This window comes from Malus domestica, chromosome 17 (genome assembly GCF_042453785.1).
Source record: "Malus domestica chromosome 17, GDT2T_hap1".
In the NCBI taxonomy this organism is placed as follows: Eukaryota; Viridiplantae; Streptophyta; class Magnoliopsida; order Rosales; family Rosaceae; genus Malus; species Malus domestica.
The window spans coordinates 12,150,207-12,171,965 of NC_091677.1; the positions used below are offsets into that span (position 1 = coordinate 12,150,207).

General features: G+C 36.8%; 3 protein-coding genes across 3 annotated transcripts; 1 reads left to right on the plus strand and 2 right to left on the minus strand.

The window, feature by feature from the left end:
• Positions 1 to 70: 70 nt before the first annotated feature.
• LOC139193366 (uncharacterized) lies at positions 71 to 4,673 on the minus strand. The gene is made up of 6 exons (XM_070816360.1): positions 4,230 to 4,673; positions 4,052 to 4,124; positions 1,719 to 1,814; positions 1,307 to 1,655; positions 795 to 846; positions 71 to 157 (listed from the first exon to the last, which is right to left on the minus strand). The coding sequence occupies exons 1-6, from the start codon at positions 4,671 to 4,673 to the stop codon at positions 71 to 73; spliced, it is 1,101 nt and encodes a 366-aa protein (XP_070672461.1).
• Positions 4,674 to 4,777: 104 nt separating this feature from the next.
• Positions 4,778 to 5,467, minus strand: LOC139193367 (uncharacterized). Its single transcript, XM_070816361.1, has one exon. The coding sequence runs from the start codon at positions 5,465 to 5,467 to the stop codon at positions 4,778 to 4,780; it is 690 nt and encodes a 229-aa protein (XP_070672462.1).
• Positions 5,468 to 7,184: 1,717 nt separating this feature from the next.
• On the plus strand, positions 7,185 to 11,455 carry LOC103405150 (glutathione S-transferase F9-like). Its single transcript, XM_008344116.4, has 3 exons — positions 7,185 to 7,595; positions 7,881 to 7,929; positions 10,812 to 11,455. Exons 1-3 carry the CDS (start codon positions 7,452 to 7,454, stop codon positions 11,261 to 11,263), a joined length of 645 nt encoding a protein of 214 aa, XP_008342338.3. The 5' UTR covers positions 7,185 to 7,451; the 3' UTR covers positions 11,264 to 11,455.
• The last annotated feature ends 10,304 nt before the right edge of the window (positions 11,456 to 21,759 follow it).

Sequence of the window (21,759 nt, forward strand, 5' to 3'; positions counted from 1 at the left end):
CTACAAACATTTGCACTTCCAAGACTTTAAGTCTGTGAATGAATATAATTATGAAGTTTGTCGAATCCGATCACTTCTCAAGTTTTGTAACAAGAACTTGACCAAAGAGGATCTCCCGGAGAAGACCTATTCGACCTTCTCTGCTACTAATATTGTCCTGTAACAAAATTTTAAGGCTCAGAAGTTCACCAATACAATGATCTAACAAGTTGCTTACTAAGAATGTAAAGTTGCACATCGGAAACCTGAGCAAATAAAATACAACACGTAATTAATGATTCCACTACTAATAAAACCGAAGGTTTTTTTTTTGAGATAAAACTCCACTGGTCCATCTTTCTGAAATCTTGCCAGTTGTTTGATAAATCGTCTTCGATCTGCAAAATCACGCGTAATCATAAGGTAATACATAGAAAAGTATAAGTCACAAGGGACTAATTTGCTGGGGAAGAAAATTGAGGAAAGAGGGCTTGTGGAACAATGGCTGGAAGTTGAAGCACACAACTTCCACCCACCTAGCTACAATATGGTCCTTCACATTCTCTTTGCCTCAGTTTTGGGCTTTCCTTCAGACCCTAAGATCATACAAGAAAGTGAAGAAAAGTTGGGAAGAGTGTTGGACATTTACGAGGAGCGGCTGTCGAAGAGTAAGTACTTGGCTGGTGATTTCTTTAGCCTTGCTGATTTTAGCCACCTTCCGCTCACTCAATTCTTGGTGGCTAATATGGGGAAGGAGTATATGATCAAGGACAGAAAGCATGTCTCTGCATTGTGGGATGACATTAGCAACATACCATCTTGGAAGAGGGTCCTCCAGTTTGGTTCCCCATTTTAAGGTCGATGTACCTTTGGAAGAAAATGTATGTACATTGGGTGTACACAATGGTTTTTCTTGTACTGATAATGTGCTGTGTATGAAAAGTTATTGTGAAAAGAAGGTTTTACTCTCTTGTACTTTATATAAACTTTTGTACCCTGGGGGTTTTTAAGAATAGAATGGCAGTTTGAATAATCTTCTGTATTGATTCATTAAAATATACAAGCTAGGCTAGAGTTCTTATACAAACTGTAAAGATACAATCACATCCTGTAATTCCTACAAATAAGCTAAGTAAATATATTTACAAAAGGAAAGAATAAATCGTTGATAGTCAATGATCACCATGCTACCAAATGGGAAGGAAATCATTCATATCATAACACTCCCCCTCAAGTTGGCAAGTGAATGTCAAAAACCGCTAACTTGCTCAGCAAAAAATGGAATTGTTCTTTTCCTAAAGGCTTCGTGAATATGTCAGCAACTTGCCTTGAAGATGGAACAAATTTGGTGACTACCTTTCCTTGAATTTTATCTCGAACAAAATGACAGTCAATCTCTATATGGCGTGTCCGCTCATGAAAAACAGGATTAGCGGCAATGTGAAAAGCCGCTTGGTTATCACAGTGTAAAACAGCAGCGCCCATATCTTTAATACGTAAATCACATAAAAGACTTTGTAACCAGGTGAGCTCACAACAGGTAGCAGCCATTAAACGGTACTCTGCTTCTGTAGTAGATAATGAGACAGTCTTCTGCTTTTTGCTTTTCCATGAAATTAAAGAATCTCCAAGGAAAACACAATATCCGGTAGTAGAACGTCGAATCACCGAACACCCTGCCCAATCGGCATAAAAAAAAGCCTTCAATTGTAACAAACTTTGTGAGGAAAACAAAATACCTTGACCTGGAGTGTCCTTCAAATATCTCAAAACACGTAAAGCTGCATCATAGTGAGGCTTGCGAGGATGTTGCATGAAACGACTCAACGTGTTCACTGCAAAAGTAATATCGGGTCTACTGATAGTTAAATATATCAAACGTCCTATTAATCTTTGATAGATGGACATATCGTGAAGTAAATCTCCTTCATTAGGAAGTAGCTTCAGATTTTGTTCCATGGGGAAGCTAGCTGATCGTGCTCCCAAAAGACCCAAATCTTTCAAAATGTCCAATAAATATTTTCTTTGAGAAATAAAGATCCCCTTTTTTGAACGAGCAATCTCTATTCCTAAAAAAATATTTAAGGGCTCCTAAATCTTTGATGCAGAAGCGTTTATTCAGAAAAGATTTAAGAGAACCAATAGCCGTCATGTCATTACCAGTGATCAAGATATCATCATCGTAAATAAGGAGAGCTGTGAACGATTTGCCAACTTTTCTTGTAAAAAGGGAATAATCGGCTTTGGACTATGTATACCTAGCTGCACAAATAGCCTCAGAAAACTTAAAAAACCACTGCCGAGAAGCCTGCTTTAATCCATACAAAGACTTGTGAAGACGACATACTAAATGCTCCCCCTGTCGCCGAAGACCATGAAGTGGAACCATATATATTTCCTCATAGAGATCACCATGTAGGAAGGTGTTGTGGACATCCATTTGATGTAGGGACCAGCCACTAGCAGCTGCAATAGCAAGCAGACAACGAAACGTAACCAACGTTGCAGTCGGGGAAAACATATCCTGGTAATCAACACCTTCAATTTGAGTGTAACCCTTGGCCACTAAACGAGCTTTGTAACGCTCAATAGTGCCATTGGACTTGTGCTTGATTTTGTATACCTAACGACAACCAATAGGGGCCTTGCCAGGTGGAAGTGCAGTCAAAGACCAAGTGGCATTAGCTTCGAGAGCTTGAATCTCCGAGGTTATGGCTTCTCACCACCGAGGATCTTTAGCAGCCTCTGCATATGTGTTAGGTTCAACAGAGAGAGTAATATTGGCAATAAAACTTTGATAAGATGAAGAAAGATTTTTATAAGAAATATACTTGCATAAAGGATGGTGAGTACATTTTTTAGAAGAACCTGGAGTCGATGCATTGAGTGGGGAAGACGAGGAAACATGAGAGCAAGCATAGTCATCAAGGTAAGTAGGTGTACGTTTAGGCCTATCAGAGTGGCGTATGGAGGGGGCAACATGTGGACTAGGTGATGGAGGAGGGCTATTGGTGACTATTTGGTTTGAGAGAGGTGTAGCAATGAAGTTGGATGAAGTCTCATTGTCAACCTGAGGGGATGGTGAGATGGACTCAACGTGAGTGGGTGGGGTCTCAATGTCATCATGAGTAGGAAGAGGCAAGACAGGTTCTTGAGTTTGGGTTAAAGGAGTGGTGATAAAAGGAAAATTAGACTCATGAAAAAGCAACATCTTGGCTGGTGAATACTTTGTGAGTAGAAAGGTTGTACAACTTATATGCTTTTTTACCAAAGGGATATCCTATAAAGACACATTTGCTGGCTCGTGCATCAAATTTATGAAGAGGTTGAACATTGGTGGCATAAGCTAAACATCCAAAAGTACGCAAGTGTGCATACGATGGTGGACGGTCATAAAGAACCTCAAAAGGTGATTTATTGGACAAAAGTGGTGTGGGTAAGCGATTTATGAGGTAGATTGCAGTAAGGACACAATCTCCCAAAAAATACAAAGGTAAGTGACTCTGAAAGCATAGTGCCCTGGCCACTTGCAAAATATGACGGTGTTTTCGCTTGACCACTCCATTTTGTTGTAGAGTATCTGTGCAAGAACGTTAAAAAATCATACCATTCTCAGAAAAGAAAGAATGCAGGGACAAAAACTCACTACCATTATCAGTTCGAATTTTCTTAATTTTGTGATGGAATTGAGTTTCTACATAAGAAAAGAAAGTTTTAATTAACTGTTGTGTTTCAGATTTATGTCTCATCAAAAAGAGCCAAGTGGTTCGAGAAAAATCATCAACAATTGTTAAGAAATATCGAGCCCCATTATAAGTAGAAATTTTGTGCGGTCCCCAAATGTCACAATGAACAAGCTAAAAAATGTGTTTACTGGAAATATGACTTAATGGAAAAGGCAATCTAGTTTGCTTTACTAATGGGCAAACATCATAAGGTTTATTTGAATAAGAATAAGCATCTAACGATTGCTTAGCTAAAAGGTGGAGTCGTTGTGGAGAGGGATGACCATGACGACGATGCCATGAAATGGAATTAACGCAACTGGGTGAAGGTGAAGTGGTGCGGTTACTGTTTGGTTTGGTGAGATAGTAAAGACCTCCACGTTGTCTACCCCATCCAATCATCTTTCTCATCTTCAAGTCCTGTAAGACACAAAAATCCGAAAAAAATGTTATGGAGCATTGAAGGGATTTTGTTAAACGACTAACGGATGTCAAATTAACCAAAAATGAGGCAATTCGTAATACGTTAGTCAATGAAAGTTTGGGATCAAAAGTAAAATTGTCAATACTACTAATTGAAACCCTTTCACTAGTCAGAAGTTTTCCTGGTGGTAGAGACTTGTTCACAATAGAGTTTGATAGGGGAAGCGCTGTAACATGATCCGTGGCGCCACTATCCATTATCCATTCTTGTGAATAATGGGAAGACAAACCTGAGATTACATTGGTCTGTGCTTCAGATGGCAAATTTCCAGCCATCATAGCAAAGAGTTGTTGAAGCTGCTCAGGAGTAAAAGTCATCGGTGTTGCTAATGTAGAGGAAGAAGTTGAAGAAGTTGTTGCTTGAACATGGTTGGTCGCAGGTTTTCCCTCCTTACCACGGCCCTTTCCCTTGTTCTTTTTATGGAGACGATGGTCTTCGGGATATCCATGAAGCTGGTAACAAGTCTCCCTGGTGTGGTGGTCCATGTCACAATAATCGCAATGTAGCAGCTTGCGATTCCCTTGCTACCACGGCTATGTTGATTACCTCGACCACCTTGAACTGCCATGGTTGCTCCTTCCACACTTGGTTATGGGATGGCTGCAATTCCACGTTGATTCTCCTCTTGGTTAACCATTGAAAAAACTTTGAGCACTGAAGGCAATGGCTTTACAAGCAGAATCTGACCTCTCACTGCTGCATATGAATCATCAAGCCCCATTAAAAATTGCATAACCTTATTTTGCTCCTCTTTCTCGCTACGGTATTCCATGGCACCATATGAGCAGTTTTTATGGCTGCCGTAAGAAGATAATTCATCCCATAAACCCTTCAATTGGGAATAATAGTCAGACACAGACATCTGATTTTGAGTGAAGCGTGCAATATCACACTGAATCTCAAAAATTCGTAGGACGTTGTCTTGTGAAAAATGAATCTTGAGGTCCTCCCAAATAGCATGTGCAGTTTCTGCATAAACCACACTGTTTGATAACCCATAACTCACATAATTTAAAATCCACATGAGAACCGTGTCTTTACAGCGCTGCCAAAGAGCAGCTTCAGTTGCTTTCTTGTCTGACGGCTTCTTCACAGACCCATCAACAAAACCAAATTTGTTCTTTGCATTAAGGGCAATACGCATTGAATGAGACCATGTGCTATAATTGTTTCCAGTAAGTAGAGTAGAAACAAGATGCATCCCTGGATTATTAGAGTGATGAATATAGAAAGGGCTTGAGGGATCGTTCGACACCTCAACCGACTTGGAGTCTCCCATGGCAAAAAAAGCGACTTTGCTCACAAGAAAAACCGAAAAAAGGAACGAAGAGAAACCAAGGAAACAAAAAAAATCCTAGGATCTTGGACTCTCTGGTATCATCTTAAGAATAGAATGGCAGTTTGAATAATCTTCTGTATTGATTCATTGAAATATACAAGCTAGGCTAGAGTTCTTATACAAACTGTAAAGATACAATCACATCCCGTAATTCCTACAAATCAGCTAAGTAAATATATTTACAAAAGGAAAGAATAAATCGTTGATAGTCAATGATCACCATGCTACCAAATGGGAAGGAAATCATTCATATCATAACAGGGGTTGGTCAAAATAAATAATCAGAACAACTTGTTGGAATAATGTGCTCTTTCCTTTATCATTTGCTTTATGTCATGGTTATCTGCCGATCTGTGGTCATTTTTATGTGTCATCTTCCTTCTATTTTCACTTGATGATCGGCACTGCAAGGTCAAGCTCATCTCTGATGTTCGAACTTGTGAACTACATAATACTTCCCCAAATTAGGGTTTATCAATAGTAAAATATGTGTGACTTTAACACCACTTGGCAGTGTGAAGTCGCACTGAGAAGATTAAGTAGATAAATACATGGGTTATAGTATGTAAAATTATAATATCACGTGACAATGCAACAATCATTTTTAAAGGATTAAGTACATAAATATACGTGTATAATATGAATTAAAAAGATCAAGTACATAAATACATGTGTATAATATGAATATCATTCATGTAAGTGTCTCACGTGAGTGGCTTAAAGGAGACAGTTATTCATCATATATTCATTGTTCATCATATGGATACAAAACAAGGCAGATAGATATAACGTCAACGCATTTCAGATGCTTTCATCACATTTGGCACCTTTTACTCGTCTTATGTTATGGCCTCCATTTTATATGCCATATGTCTTATGTTATGCCCTCCATTTTATATGACATATTTATAAGAAATTGTTATTGACATTGTACATAATTGTCTTTCCTATTGACACTGTACATAATTGTCTTTCCCTTGCTATTTAGAGCATCTTCAAAATAGATGTCAAAATATCCAAATTAGCATTAACAATCAAAAGATAGCAACAATTTTCCAACCGAAAAACCAAATTTGATGTGGCATGATATGGATTAGCAACCATCATCCTTGCTGCCCAAATTAACAGTAACTTCAAATCTTTTTTTAATTAATTATTGACTGCATTTTATTAATTTCATTATTGTTTTTTATTTCAAAACATTTATTATAACATTTTAATATAATAAAATAATAGCTTAATTGACACATGGGGTGGAGAGAAAAACTAAAAGATGTCAAACTACCATATTGACTGTCAAATTTAAATTTTATGTTTAAACTTAGGTAAATTACATTTTACCCCCTCTAGTTGAGGTGAACAAATTTGTTGGAATTTTGGATTGACGGGCGGAGGCGCTCCACTCTAACAATACTAATATTGTTCCCAACTTAGCAATTACTACCTACCCAATCCGTCAGGTGTGGGGACATGAGTATAAGTTAAAGTGAGATAATTATATTTAAACTCATTATTTCTCTTTCCCCCATCGATGTGGGATAGTCAACAAAAATAGATGTTAAGTAATGACGTGCTAATAATATGTTCCTCATTTATGCTGACGTGACCGACTACCAACTTGTGCCACATAACCATTAAATTAAAAGACTTTTCGACTAGAAAAATGATCTTCGAAATGCATCCTTCTTTAATCTCTGAAAATATAATTTATCCTTTAAAATTTAGCATCTCTTTTTGAAGATGCTGCTAAGAAAACTACAAATGGATGGATGTATGCATGTGAGCAGCCCCACCGACCCTCCACTCCAATTTTAAATTCTTCCATCAATTGTTGGGGTGCTATATAATAAGAAGTAAAGAACCACAAGCTGGAGTTTGCAGACTGAATCTAAATCCTTCGGTTTTAACACTAAGAAGTCATAACATGGTGGTGAAGGTGTATGGGCCTCTGTACGCCGCCCCAAAGCGTGTGCTGGTATGCCTTGTTGAGAAAGAGGTTGACTTTGAGACAGTCCCCATTGATCTTCTCAAGGGAGAGAACAAACACCCTGATTTCCTCAAGTTACAGGTTAGCTAATTAGTTACCTCTTAATGCAATTGTTTCTGATTAGTGATTGTTTTACTCATGGTATGAATTGAGATGGTCTTTTGTAAATATGTAATTATTTCTTTATTTTCCGATCGTGACAAAAGAAACACTTATTCTTTCTTCAACAATTTATGCTTTTAGTGGACTTCTCAATAGGATTTAAACCCAGAAAGTTCTGATCATCTGTCAGAGAAAAAAGAATGAATAAGTATGTAAATTATTTACTTGTACATTGGTTTTGTATTGGTTTGTCTTTAATTGCAGCCATTTGGAACAGTTCCTCTCATTCAAGATGGGGATTATACTCTATATGGTATGCTATGCTTTCTTTCTAGCACTTGATCTTTTAGTTTTTATTATTTATATTGAGGGTAAATTACACAAAACTATCTTAACTATTGGGTCAACTACAGTTTCATACCCCATCTTTAAAAAATTTCAATGTCATACCTTATCTACGAATTTATTGTAATGTCATACATTCCGTTAGTTTGTCTGTCAATTCCTCCGTTAAATGCTGACGTGGCTTAAAAAATTTAATTAAATATTAAAAACTAAAAAAATAAAATCATTTAATTTTTTTCTTTGCATGGGGGACCCACCAAGGGATGGGCAAAATACTCATGGGTTTGGGTAACAGCGGTTACCCGTCTATTTAAAGTTCACATTTACGATTATGGGTAACCGTTTGGACGAACAAATGGTTATGGCTATAACCGTTTATCCGTGAAATTTAAATGGGCGATTATGAGTATTATCCGCGGTTATAACGGGTATCCATCGGTTATGGGCATTACCTACGGTTATAACGGATATCCATTTACCTATTTAATTTAATATATGTAAAATTTAAAAACTATTGAGCGAACTCTAAAATTAGTAGGACTATTGAGCAAACTCTAAAATACATGCGTAATCATTGTGTTCTTCTTGAAAACCGCCTACTCCAGCTTCGCGCATATCATGTCAAACGTTCCATTGCTCATCTGAAACGCCTTTCGAAACTCCTCCTTCGAAACGTCTGGGTGGCCTAAATTCTCCCACCACACCTTGGACCTGACCTTCACCCAAAGCCTCATGTGTGGACCCGAAATCGTAGCACTCAAAAATTAGTAGGACTATTGAGCGAACTCTAAAATACACGTGTAATGATTATGCGTGTTCTGAATCATCTAGTATTCAAGATAATGACTACTTTTTGTTTTTATAAACGTTACTTTGTAATCATATGGATTATAATTAAAAACTTGCTTGGGTGTAGCAGAAAAATATCGTTTATAAACTTTAATTTCAATTATTGAAATTGTATAAGGACTGAAATGTTTAAAATAGGGATATGCATGCTAAAATTTACCAATAACGGTGTTTAATTGTCAGAAAACAAAAATTATGACAAATTTTTCTTTTTTAATTTTCAAGTTGTTAAGAAAAAAACATGTAAACAGGTGAAAAAATGAGTAAATGGGTAAAAAAAGGATAAATGGGTTCAAAAACAGGTAAATAGTTATAGTTAAATAGGTAAACGGTTATAGTTAAATGGGTACACGGTTATGGGTATGATTAACTGTTTATATACAGTTATAGGTATGAGTATAACTGTTTATGCAATTACCCAACGGGTAAATAATTATGCGAGTATGAACATAAATGGTTATATGTAAATAACCGCGGTTACTCGCCCACCATAACGTTGCCCATCCCTAGACCCCGCCTTTATCCCCCTCACCTTTCTTCCCCGCCCCAACCCAAACCTAGATCCCACCCGCTCCGATTTTCCCCCAAGCCACCCCCCAAACTAATCACCCTCAACCTTCTTCCCCATCTTTCTCCCCTGAACTCATCACCCTCACCCTTATACTTTCTCTCTAAAATCCACTCCCTTTCTCTCTGTAAAATTTCCATACCAAAATTAACGGCATATTCCTCTCTCTCTCTCTCTCTGTTCTTCCTCCCAAATTTTCTCGGAAAATCCTTCATTGCAAACCCAAGAACCCATCAGAAACGTTTATTTTCCCGGGAACCAATTAGCCCCCAAAGAAATTTTTTGATTCAAATTAAGGGTTGCTTTCCCAAATTTTTTGATTCACTGCAAACCCAAGAACCCATCGGTGAGTAGGGACTGATTCAAAAGAATGCTGGTGAAGATTATGAGGTGGTGACCATGGCTGCATCTGACGATGAGGTGAGGCTAGTGTGCAGAGGTTGGAGGGTTAGGATCTGGTGAGGGAGGGTGCAGGCGGGGCCGGTCCACAAGACAAAGAAAAAGAGGAGAAGTGGACGGCGGAGATTAGGTGGAAGGGATCCAAGGTCAAGGTTAGGACCAATGAGGCTGCTGTTGCAGTGTGAAAGGGAGAGAGAATACGGGAGGAAAGGGGAGAGAGAGAGGGGAAGGATGGTTCTGGGCACAACAAGGGAGTGAAGTGGGGGAGGAAGGTGGGTGAGGTTGGTTTTTATTAGGGTGCCATGCAAAAAAAATATTAAATGATTTTATTTTTTTTTAGTTTTTAATATTTAATTAAGTTTTTTAAGTCACGTCAGCATTTAACGGAGGAATTGACAGACAAACTGACGGAATGTATGACATTGCAACAAATTCGTAGATAAGGTATGACATAAAGATGAGGTATGAAACTATGGTTGACCCAATAATTGAGGTAATTTTGTGTAATTTACCCTTATTCTGATACAAATGATGGTGGGCTAGGAAATCTCAATTGCATTGGTGAATATTCGTAATTGAGGAACAACTATTTTTGCTAGCACATGATATATTTTACTTTTGGGTCCAAATTTATCGTCTTTTGAGAATTTCCTTAGCATCAGATTGACATTACAATACACTTGCTCATTGGTTTCTTAACATCACCAATACAATGATCTAACAAGTTGTTTAAGAATGTAAAGTTGCACGTACCAAATAAAATACAACACATAACTAGTGATTCCACTACTAATAGAACTTGCTTGAAAGGTGTTCGATGAAATGCCTAAACTGATCACCAATACAATGATCTAACAAGTTGCTTACTAAGAATGTAAAGTTGCACATCGGAAACCTGAACAAATAAAATACAACACATAATTAGTGATTCCACTACTAATAGAACCAAATTTTTTTTTTTTGAGATAAAACTCCACTGGTCCGTCTTTCTGAAATCTTACCAATTGTTTGATTAAATTGTCTTCGATCTGCAGAATCACGTGCAATCATGAGGTACTACGCAGAAAAATATAAGTCACAAGGGACTGATTTGCTGGGAAAGACAATTGAGGAAAGAGGGCTTGTGGAACAATGGCTGGAAGTTGAAGCACACAACTTCCAGCCACCAATCTACAACTTGGTCGTTCACATTCTCTTTGCCCCAGTTTTGGGTTTTCCTTCAGACCCCAAGATCTTACAAGAGAGTGAAGAAAAGCTGGGAAAAGTGCTGGACATTTACGAGGAGCAACTGTCGAAGTGCAAGTACTTGGCCGGTGATTTCTTCAGCCTTGCTGATCTTAGCCACCTTCCATTCACTCACTTCTTGGTGGCTAATATGGGGAAGGAGTATATGATCAGGGACAGAAAGCATGTCTCTGCATGGTGGGATGACATTAGCAACAGACCATCTTGGAAGAGGGTCCTACAGTTTGGTGACCCATTTTAAGGTTGATGTACCTCTGGAAGAAAAATTGTGTACTACGGCCCTACGGGTGTGTACAATTGTTTTTCTTGCAGTGATGACGTGTTGTGTATGAAACATTATTGTGAGAAGAATGTTAAATTCTCGTGTAGTTTATATAACTATTGTACCCTGGAGTTGGGCAAAATAAATAATCAGAACAGCTTGTTGGAATAATGTGCTATCTCCTTGATCATTTGCTTTATGTCATGGCTTGTGAGATGTTTTTTATTTCTCTGTAAGACGTATTCGACCTTCCATTTGCTAATTGGCTGATCTTTGATCGTTTTTCTGCTTCATCTTCCTTCTATTTTTTTGTTTCTGGTTTTTTCAGTAGTCCTCATCTGTGATGCCCGAACTTGTGAACTACAGGGTTGATACCTCTCCAAATTAGGAGTAGCAAAAAATAGAGTACTGCAATATGCATGACTTTAATGTCACGTGACAGTGTGATAATCACATTAAAAAGATCAAGTAAAAAATACACGTGTAAATATGTATAATTATGGCATTATATGACGGTGTGACAGACTCACTGAAAAAAAAAATCTACAAACTTAAGAGCTTAGTTTTGCTAGAAAGGGTCATGCTTGTACCTTGTAGGTTTATGGGCCTTCTTCAGGCTGAATTTGTTGTTAATTTTAATTGCTTTTGAAAACCTCATTAGTTTTGTGAATGTTTGATATCAGATCGTTACGAAAAAAGCTAAACAAAATTGTTTATATTAATTTTCCAAAAAAAAATTGTTTATATTAATACACTAAAGATTGTATGATACTGATCAAAATCAAATTACAAACATGTACATCTATTATATTTGGACCGTGAGCTTTGCATATACGTTAAAGAACAATGTTCGACTCTTTATATATAAAGAGTATTTTGAAACGTGTAACTTATTAAACTCACATAAAAAGTTAGGTTTTTATCATAAATGGTTCTTAAAATTGACCCACCCTATCAAGATGGTACCTGAAATTGAAAATCAATTAATGTGATCCCTGAAAATGGATATCGCAAATCAATATGGTCATTCCGTCACAAATCTGTCAAAGTCTATCATGTACTAATGTGGTACATAACTGGATCCCATAAGTCTAATTGAATATTGACATTTGGATTAAAAATTATTAATAATAAATATCTTTTTTGTTGGGTTATTTTGTTCACACCCTACATTTTGTTGACTACACCTCACATACTTAATAAACCCCACTTTTACTTTTTGAACTAAAATTTATCTTAATATACCCCACATTTTTTCCAATACTACCCTCACACCCAACATACACAATAATAAGACACCTAACGCTCAAACTCTTTGTCAATATTTAGGTTTATGTCAATTGAGTGTTTAGTTTTTTGTCAATTAGGGATTTTAGATTTCGTATTTGAAGAAATTGGATCAAAAGCATCGAATGCAAACCAAGTTCTGCAAAAAATAGAATAAAGCCTTTGTAATCTTAGCAAGTGAATTCAAAAGGTTGTTCAAGAGAATTTCGGAAGTGTCCATCATCAATTCATCATCAAGCCATCACATTGAAGACTATTACTTCTATTGGCTCGAGTAAGGAGAAATAATGTGACAAGTTGCCCTAAGTCGCTTCATGAGGTTTTCAATATTTATTTTCTGTATACGATCAATAGGCAACAGCAAACTCCATCATATCAAAAGCAAACCAGTTCAATTTTCTATGAAGAGAATTTTGCCAATCGAATGAAATATTATAAACACAAACTGATATGTGATAAATGACATTGCAATGAATTGTATCGTTGAGTTCAACATCGGGTGAGAGTGACTTCGAGAGCTTGAAGAAAATAATATACACTAACCTGTGCACAAAATGAATGGAATTTGCTTTGCAGCCATAAAAAATTCAATTCGTTAATTGAATCTCCAACATATCATTTTGTTGAATCTTTTAGAAGGATTAACACAAAACGAATGGAATGTTTTATTGGCTGCGCAGGCCTTAAGGTTTTAACAGACATGGTTGGAGAGAGGAAGCAACAGCCCACAAAGTTTGCAATCCGAGCAGAAAGAAAAAACCAAGGATAACAATGTTTTATCATGGTTTCATTGTTTTTGGCACCCAGAAAGTTAGGCAGTGGGAAATCAAATGTCTTCTGATAAATATATACCCACCTAATTAAGTAAAACCATGCATGCACAACGAACACCAACGCTTCCTGATAAGAGATTTTACCACACATGCACAAGGGTTAAAAATTCCTATATTACTTATAAGAATGACAAGGTTATTGTAGTATAAACGGTTCTCGCAAGGTCGTTCTCCATAAGAATTATTAAATAATTAGAAGCAAATCAAATTCCAATTAATTATTATAAAGGAGAAAGTTGAGATGATTGATTTTTTAATGACCTAATTTAATAAAACGAATTTAACTAATAAAAATAAGACAATCTACAATATTAAAGCTGAAGGGAAAGGAAACAGTTTTGTAGAAATCAAATTAAGAAAACACTAGGGATCCGCCGTCACCTTAACAATCCTATATAGTTTGTCCAATTACTTATAACCTATACATGCATATTTCGAAGGTTAGGTGTTCTTAATATATGCCTACTTGGACCCCCAACATAGAGCGTATATCAAACATGCAATCCATCTGTGGTATTCAGATCAAATCTAAACATGCACAACTCATTAAGTTTTGTAAAACTTTTTGAAAAACCATGCAACCTTTAAGACGTGGTATTCATCTTAAGTGAACTTGCACATATTAACCACAAGAAGCCTTCGTCAATTTCAGGGATCGACCTCCGACCAAAATTGCATCAAATTACTTTTCTAAACATCCTAATGGTGATCAAGCATCAAGACAAATAGATAGTTTAAACCAGTGATTAATAATTTGAAAACCTGCATGCATATAATCATAAGCAAATTGAAGAGAAACTACATATTCTCGTTAAGGCTCATGGTCTCACCCTAACAAAAAGAGAATTAGTTATACATATTCATAATAAAAATCATAAAGTTCTTTATTGAAATAATAAAAGATCAAAAACACTTAGAATGGAAGAAATCTGAAAATCTCTACGATTGGCCAATTTCCTCTCTTCAAGAACGCACGAAGAAGTTACAAGAATAAAGCCGCCCAAACTTATTTAACCTAGCAGAAATTAAATTCTCCTAATAAAAGGTCTTCCAATCGAACTAGGAAACTAAATAACTAAAATAAAATAGAAAACATAACCCTAAATTAAATGGTAAAATTCACCTAAAATATGAACAGCCACGTTTTAGACCACTAAACTGCTCCAAAACCGTCCCAATACAGCTGGGTTTAAGGTTTGGAATATTCTGAACATTTTTCCAGAAGGTCACGAACCCATCAAAGGTCATCTCGGGCTTCAAAAACTCAATTTAAGCTCAGAAACGTCATTTTCGAACACTGCGCACTGCTTCTTTATTCCGTCGCCAGAAAATAACCGTTTGGTAGAAAAATCCTAAACTTCGATATCAACACTCCAAGAGACACACGAACGTCCTTCAATTTGAATCACTCTAAAATTCGTCCGTTTGATCATGTTTTGCTCCAGAGGAAGTCAAATATCCTATATTGAAAATATAAATCAAAGTATCAAAATTCTATCAAAATAATTACCAAAACACACTAAGAATAGGGTAAAATATATAATATGAAATTGACTCATCACTTCCAAAACCCAAACCTAAAACCTCGTTATCACAAACACACAACACAACATAAGGATATCAGAAGCAACGGCGAAGCATCTATTCATCTTCTTTCTTCTTTTTTTTCCTTTTTCTTTAAGTTTTATATTATGCAAAAATAAAAATTATTATTTAATTGTGTAATTATTTTTAATTCAAATGTCAACATTTAATTAGAATTGTGGAACTTAGGGCTGGGCACGGGCCAGGCCGAGCCCAATTTTAAAGGAACCGAACCTTAACCGTTTTAAACAGTAGCGAGGCGGGCCGGACCAGGTAGAGGGTTTTTAAGTTTGGGAACCGGGCTGGTTTAAGATGGGTCCACGGGTCTAATTAACCTTTTTTTTTCTTTTCCGGTTTTGATACAGAGCTCTAGAACGTTCCACAGTTCTAGATTGCTCCTACTGCCAACGAAATTGACGGCTTGGAAGCTACCCGCACCAGCAGCTGAACCACTGGTGGTGAATCGGTGAAGGTGGTGGTCCTCATCTCTCTTGCTCATCTCTCCTAATCCCAAATCAAGGTCTCTGTCTCTTGACTCCGATCGACGAGCATGGCGCGAGGCTCCAATCTGACTCAGATCGACGATGGTAGTCCTTTGTATGTACTCAGTGAACCAAACCCTGTTGGCGGACACGCCGCTGGCTGCGATGAGCTTTTGGGTGTCGAGCACCATGATTCTGTATGCTTTGCACGACGGCGAAGCCATCGCCTACCAAACCGAAGATGAATTCCATATCCTTATGATAAAAGGCAGAAAGTCCTAATTTTTAATTATATTTTCCACTAAGATGAAACCTTTTGTCAAAAATGTGGACGTAGGGGCAATGCCTTTGTGTTCTTTGAATGGGTATTTCAGAATCTAATTAATCTCCTAGGTTTTTTGAATTTTGGTGCTCTATCCAGATCGGTTCTGTAGAAGTCTCGAAGCAATCGGCGCAATGAATTCGAGGGTGGGAGGGAGAAGTGAATGAGGAATAGGTGGTGCCGTCGAGGGAGCTGAGCCATTGTGGTGGTGGAGGAGATGACTCGAGTGGAAGTCTGGTCTAAGTCTAGGAAGGAAAGGGACGATGGGATGGAATGGATAATGGATTAGGTTTAGAGAATTAATAAATGGGTTATAGTTAGAAACGGGCCATCTGGGGCCCCGTTATTCCAAATCCTAAGACTCGACCTGCCCCTTAAATATTATGGATCCGCCCTGCCCCGTCCCATTTCTATTCTCAAAAAATTGAAACCGGCCTATACCCGCCCCAAACCTTGATTACCCGCCTCGACCCTCGGTTCTTGTACCCGTTTGCCCTATGTGCCACATCAGCACATAACATAATTTTTGACAAATTTGTGACGGAATGACTACATTGATTTCTGATATCCATTTTCAAGGATCATTTTGATTGATTTTCAATTTCAAGGACCATCTTAATGGAATAGTCAATTTCAACGACCATTTGTGATAAAAACTTTAAAATTTTTTTGCATAAATGTCAAATTATAATTTCTCTGTTAAACCTTAGCCAGATGCGACTAGTCAGCCTTACGAACTCGAGAATTCTTGTAGCAGTTGTACGTGGCACTGAGATCTTTGTCGTGCATCTATCGACTTGAAACGTAACACAAAAAAATGATGATGGTCAAACTGATCAAGCGGCAGCAATATTAGAAGTCTTGTTTAATTGTTTACATTTTGAATAAGATTAAATGAACCAGCAGGTATGTTGCCCACAATACAAGAAATGCCTTTTCATGAAGTTTACCATTGGGAGCTATTCACCATCTGGTTTTTCCAATGAGATATAACGACTTTGTGTGTTGTGATCACTGTTTAAAAGTCTCGCCTAGGCCTTGCTTAGGTGTTAGGTGCTAAGCTACTATTACGATTAAGCATTAGACGTTTAAAAAATAAAAATTGGCACCTAGATTTGCTTAGGCACCTACCTAGTAAAACGCCTAGGTCATGACTCTTATTTAGACAGAAAATAGATAATTTTCCTTTTGCATTTTATTTTTGAAGAAATTAGGTTCCCTTCATTTATTTTTTCCTACTCCATTGATTAAAACCTTATTCCTTTTCAACTTTTGATTAAGATCCTTAGGTTTTAATGAATGTCATTATTTCAATAATAAAATATTTACATGTCAAGATAATTAAATTTTGTTACTAAATATATTCATTTAGTGTTAGAAACGTTACATTTGGTATGTTTATATTTATGACTAAAGTTTGTATCATATATTTCTATTTTTAGTTTGTACCCATTTTTAATTTGCAACCATTTTTTTAATTTGTACCATTTTTCTTTATAGTTTTAAATTGTACCCATATATTAATTTTTTTGTTCCCATATTTTTAAATTTTTATTTGTAATCATAATTTTTTTTCCTATTTTATTAGTGCCTATAATTTATTTATTGTCACATCCCAGCCCTGGCCCCCACCACATCCCATGACACACCCCGACCGAGATCAAGGCATGCTGGCCGTCACGTGAGGGTGACGTAGCCATGTGAGCAGTGCGGAAGCAATTAAGATAAGAAATATACGGATATTAAAAAACCGAAACTACTAGAGTGCACTAGAAAGCATGAAGTGATAAGAGTTAGTTACAAAAGTAAATGCTCCTAATCGGAGCATAATAATCCTAGGTGCAGTCCAGTAGGACAAGTACTAGTTATACAGTACCAGAAATGTCCTATTATTATTTAGATATGTTAGAAACGCCGAAGTCCTCGAACCCAGTAACAGCAAGCTTATCGAAAACCTGGAGGGGCGCAAAACAGAAAACGTGAGTGGGCAAAAACAAATGTTTTACAAAACCATTTCATTTATCAACATATCTAACCCTTCACTATAAAACATGTATAATTTTTCCCAGAATCAAGATATATGCATATACATAAATATATATATATATATATATATATGTAATTATATCAATTCAAACCATGCTTCACATAATCATTTTCATAAGTATGCCATGCCAAAATATAACAGAGTAAGCAATTCAAGTAAGAATAATTTCATAGAAATATAACATGTTAGCCGGAACCCTTGTGGTAATCTGTACGGCTGAATTCATAGCTCAAAAGTCAATCTAGCCGGAGTCAATACAATGACCTATACGGCAACATACTGCACAAGAGTCAGAGCCAAATGAAAAGGTCTGTACGACAATAATGGGTGTAATATAATCATGCTCAACACTACTCTCACATAATAGTTGGGCGATAAATCTCTAGTCACCTACGAGTCGGAACCATAAATAAGGTCTGTACGACAAGGCTATGCACCTAAATTGGATCCAATATGAGCATATGGTGCGGGAGGTGACATACTAAACAGGCTTGTGCCAAATCTCTGGCTAAATCACAATCACCCTAGGTGCAGTTTTATGAGTTCAACATTATTCAATCACATATCGCATCATTGACAATTCGCATAACCCAATATAACTCACCTGAGCTTAACTGAGCGTCCACAACACCACACACACACACACACACACACATATAAAGCATCATATACTAATTCATATGTTGAATATAAATTTATATGCATGGCATTTCAAAGCATACTTTCATTTAAACGCATTTTCTGGGAAAATATCAAGTATATAAGTATATACTGAAAACCAAAAGCCCACTCACTGGTTTGTCGAAGGATCGTAGCCCCCGAGTCACCCTTGAATGCGCTCGTCCTCGGGATAAGTCTCACCTATATGCGAATTAACTATAAAAATGTTATTTTAGAGCACATACACAAAACTAGTTAATAACTTCTCATACAATGCTCAATTTTGGTATTTGAATATACCACAGTGACCTACACAACCTCAGGATCATCTCCAAATTTTTAGAATAATTCTTGGACCCCTCACGCGCCGCCAAGGCCACGGCCCTACGCGCCCCCACGCGCGGCCACGTGACAAGCATACTGACGACATCAGTCAACACCGTCAGGAATATTCTAGGGAATATTCCATTAAAATCCAACGGTAATTGTTAAAGATGACTGACGGCGTTAGCTTATTCCGTCAACCTTGACGGAAGATACTCCTTTCTTCTCCGGCGACTTCGCTGGTTTCTAGGTAAAACTTTAAAACCACTATTCTCTTTCGTTTCTTCACCATTTTCCACAAAATTGGTACCAAAATGAAGCTAATAGCATGCAAAATTACGTTATACAAGTTTCAAGGCTTAAAATCTACTAGGTTTTCCTCGAGCAAGCTTGATAGTTCGGCTTACCTAGATATACATCGATCTCAGCCTTCCGATGTCCAATTTCTTCCAACGAAGTACCCCGAGACTCGTGAGGACCTCCTTAAGCTTCCTATAAACTTCAAATTCCCTTAAATACAAGATTTCACGTATACATGAACAGTGGCAAAATCGGAGCTAGGGTTTCCACGTGAAATCGAAGGTTCCCTTACCTGAAAATGGTATTTTTAAACTCGTATGGTCCTCACGAACACAATGATGATCTTAAAACCTTTGATCTACAAGGTTTGAGAGGGTTTCTGGGTTGGTCCGTATGAAGAAGGGAGAAAGAGAGTGAGAGTCTGAGAGAGAAAGAGCACGGGAAGGAGAGAGAGAAAAGGTGGGAGTGTGTGTGTGGTCCAAAAGTCACCAATCTAAACTAAGAGAAACACTTAGTTCTCATTGGGTCCAATAATAGAGGAATAATGCAAGTTTGAACCCCCTTAATATGCATAACACACACCACAATACTTGGATATAACTGTCATTTCATTTCGTCGAAAATTAAATATTCGAAACGGGTTGTGACATCCCAGGCTCGACTCTGCCGTAGCACAATATTGTCCGCTTTGGGCCCCGACCACACCCTCACGGTTTTGTTTCTAGGAACTCACACGAGAACTTCCCAGTGGGTCACCCTTCTTGGGATTGCTCTCGCGCGAACTCGCTTAACTTTAGAGTTCCGATGGAACCCCAAGCCAACGAGCTCCCAAAATGCCTCGTGCTAGGTAGAGATATGAATATACATATAAGGCTTACAGGATCCTCACCCCTAGGCGATGTGGGATCTTACAATCCACCCCCCCTTAGGGGCCCGATGTCCTCGTCAGCACACTTCTGGTTAAGGATTGGCTCTAATACCAAACTGACACACCCAGCCAGGACGCCTCGATTTGGGTCGGGGTGTGTCATTTATAATGTGCCTATGTATCTTTAAAAATGTACCACTTGTTATATGTAAAATTTACCAATTTTTTAATATAAATCTATTTTTTTAATTTAAAATGTATCCATTGTTGTTTATATAAAATGTACGCATTGTTTTCTATATAAAATGTACCCATGTTTTTAATATAAAATTTCCCCATTTTGTGTATAAAATGAACCCACATTTTTTAATTTATAATTAAGTGCGCCATTGTACTCATACAATTATACGGGTACATTTTTTTTCAAACATTTTTTTGGGTTACATATTAAAACATTTTAGTTTTGGAACAATGTTGAAATTGTACTCCATAGATAATTATATATAGCCAATGTACGGGTACATTCTTTTAACATGTGACAACTATTTTATCATTCATAACAATGTTTTCTTTTGGTCAAATTCATAACAATGTTGGATACATTCTTTTGGCACTTTTTTTAAACATTGTTTCCAATCGATTGATACATATATATGCGAACATGTACTTAACATTTATTAATATACATTTTCATAAGAAATTATATTGTTATGTTGATATTAATCAATCAAAATTTTGAAAAAATTTCCATATTTTTTGTTGGCCCTTTGTTTTATAGCTCATCAGATGTGAGATTTTAAATACCATAAAATCTCAAGCTTTATTGTTGACATGGAAATATATTAATATTAATATGTTGAGGTGTACAAAGTTAAAGGACTTTGATCAAAAATTGACAACCACTAAGGTTTTAATCAATGAGTATTAGTGGCTAGGGACCGCATCCAAAGTCTCCATTTATTTTTTCAATAAATTGTATGAGACTTGTTGGATACTTAGACAAACACTCATTATATACTTGTTTTTCATGTTTCCAATATGTTCTAGTACTTTATAATTTATATATTATTTCTATTTTGCATATATGTGTGACAACTCGTCTCTAATTTTACGGTTTTATTAATTTTAAAAGATATTTACGGCAATGAGTAGTATTATGTCGACGTAAATTATCGATTATTGTTTTATGATTCTATTCACGTTATCTGCTCATCGTGTGCTACACTGGTGTTAGTACTCACTCAGGTCAGGGCCAATCTTTTAACGTGTATGTTCACATTGCATAATACGCTCACTTTGGATCCATTGTAGGTGCCAATCATGTTCTAGATTGCTATAGGTAATTAGGACTCGTATGTGATGCACATAGTACCAGTCTTCACGTAATTGTAGTACTAGAGCTTAAATCATTATTACACCCAGTCTTGTTCATGTCAGAATACCTCTGCATGAACTCGTGTCAGCATATGTTTATGAGCACTCAATGTGATATGTTTATTTCTGCGAGATATTATGATTACTGGAAGTTATATGCCTATTTACGAAATTTGTGACGGGTTGAATTCTTGAGATATTGCAAGATACGGTAAGTATTTTCATACTATACGTAGTATGTATATTTTGAAAACTATTCTTGTTTTACGACGAGGGGTTATAATGTTTTCAAAAAGGTTTTTATAAAACTTTATTTTTAGGCCTACTCACCCTTGTTTTTCGCCCCTCCAGGTTTTAGTGCTGAGCTTTCGTGTCGACGAGGATTCTTGGCAAA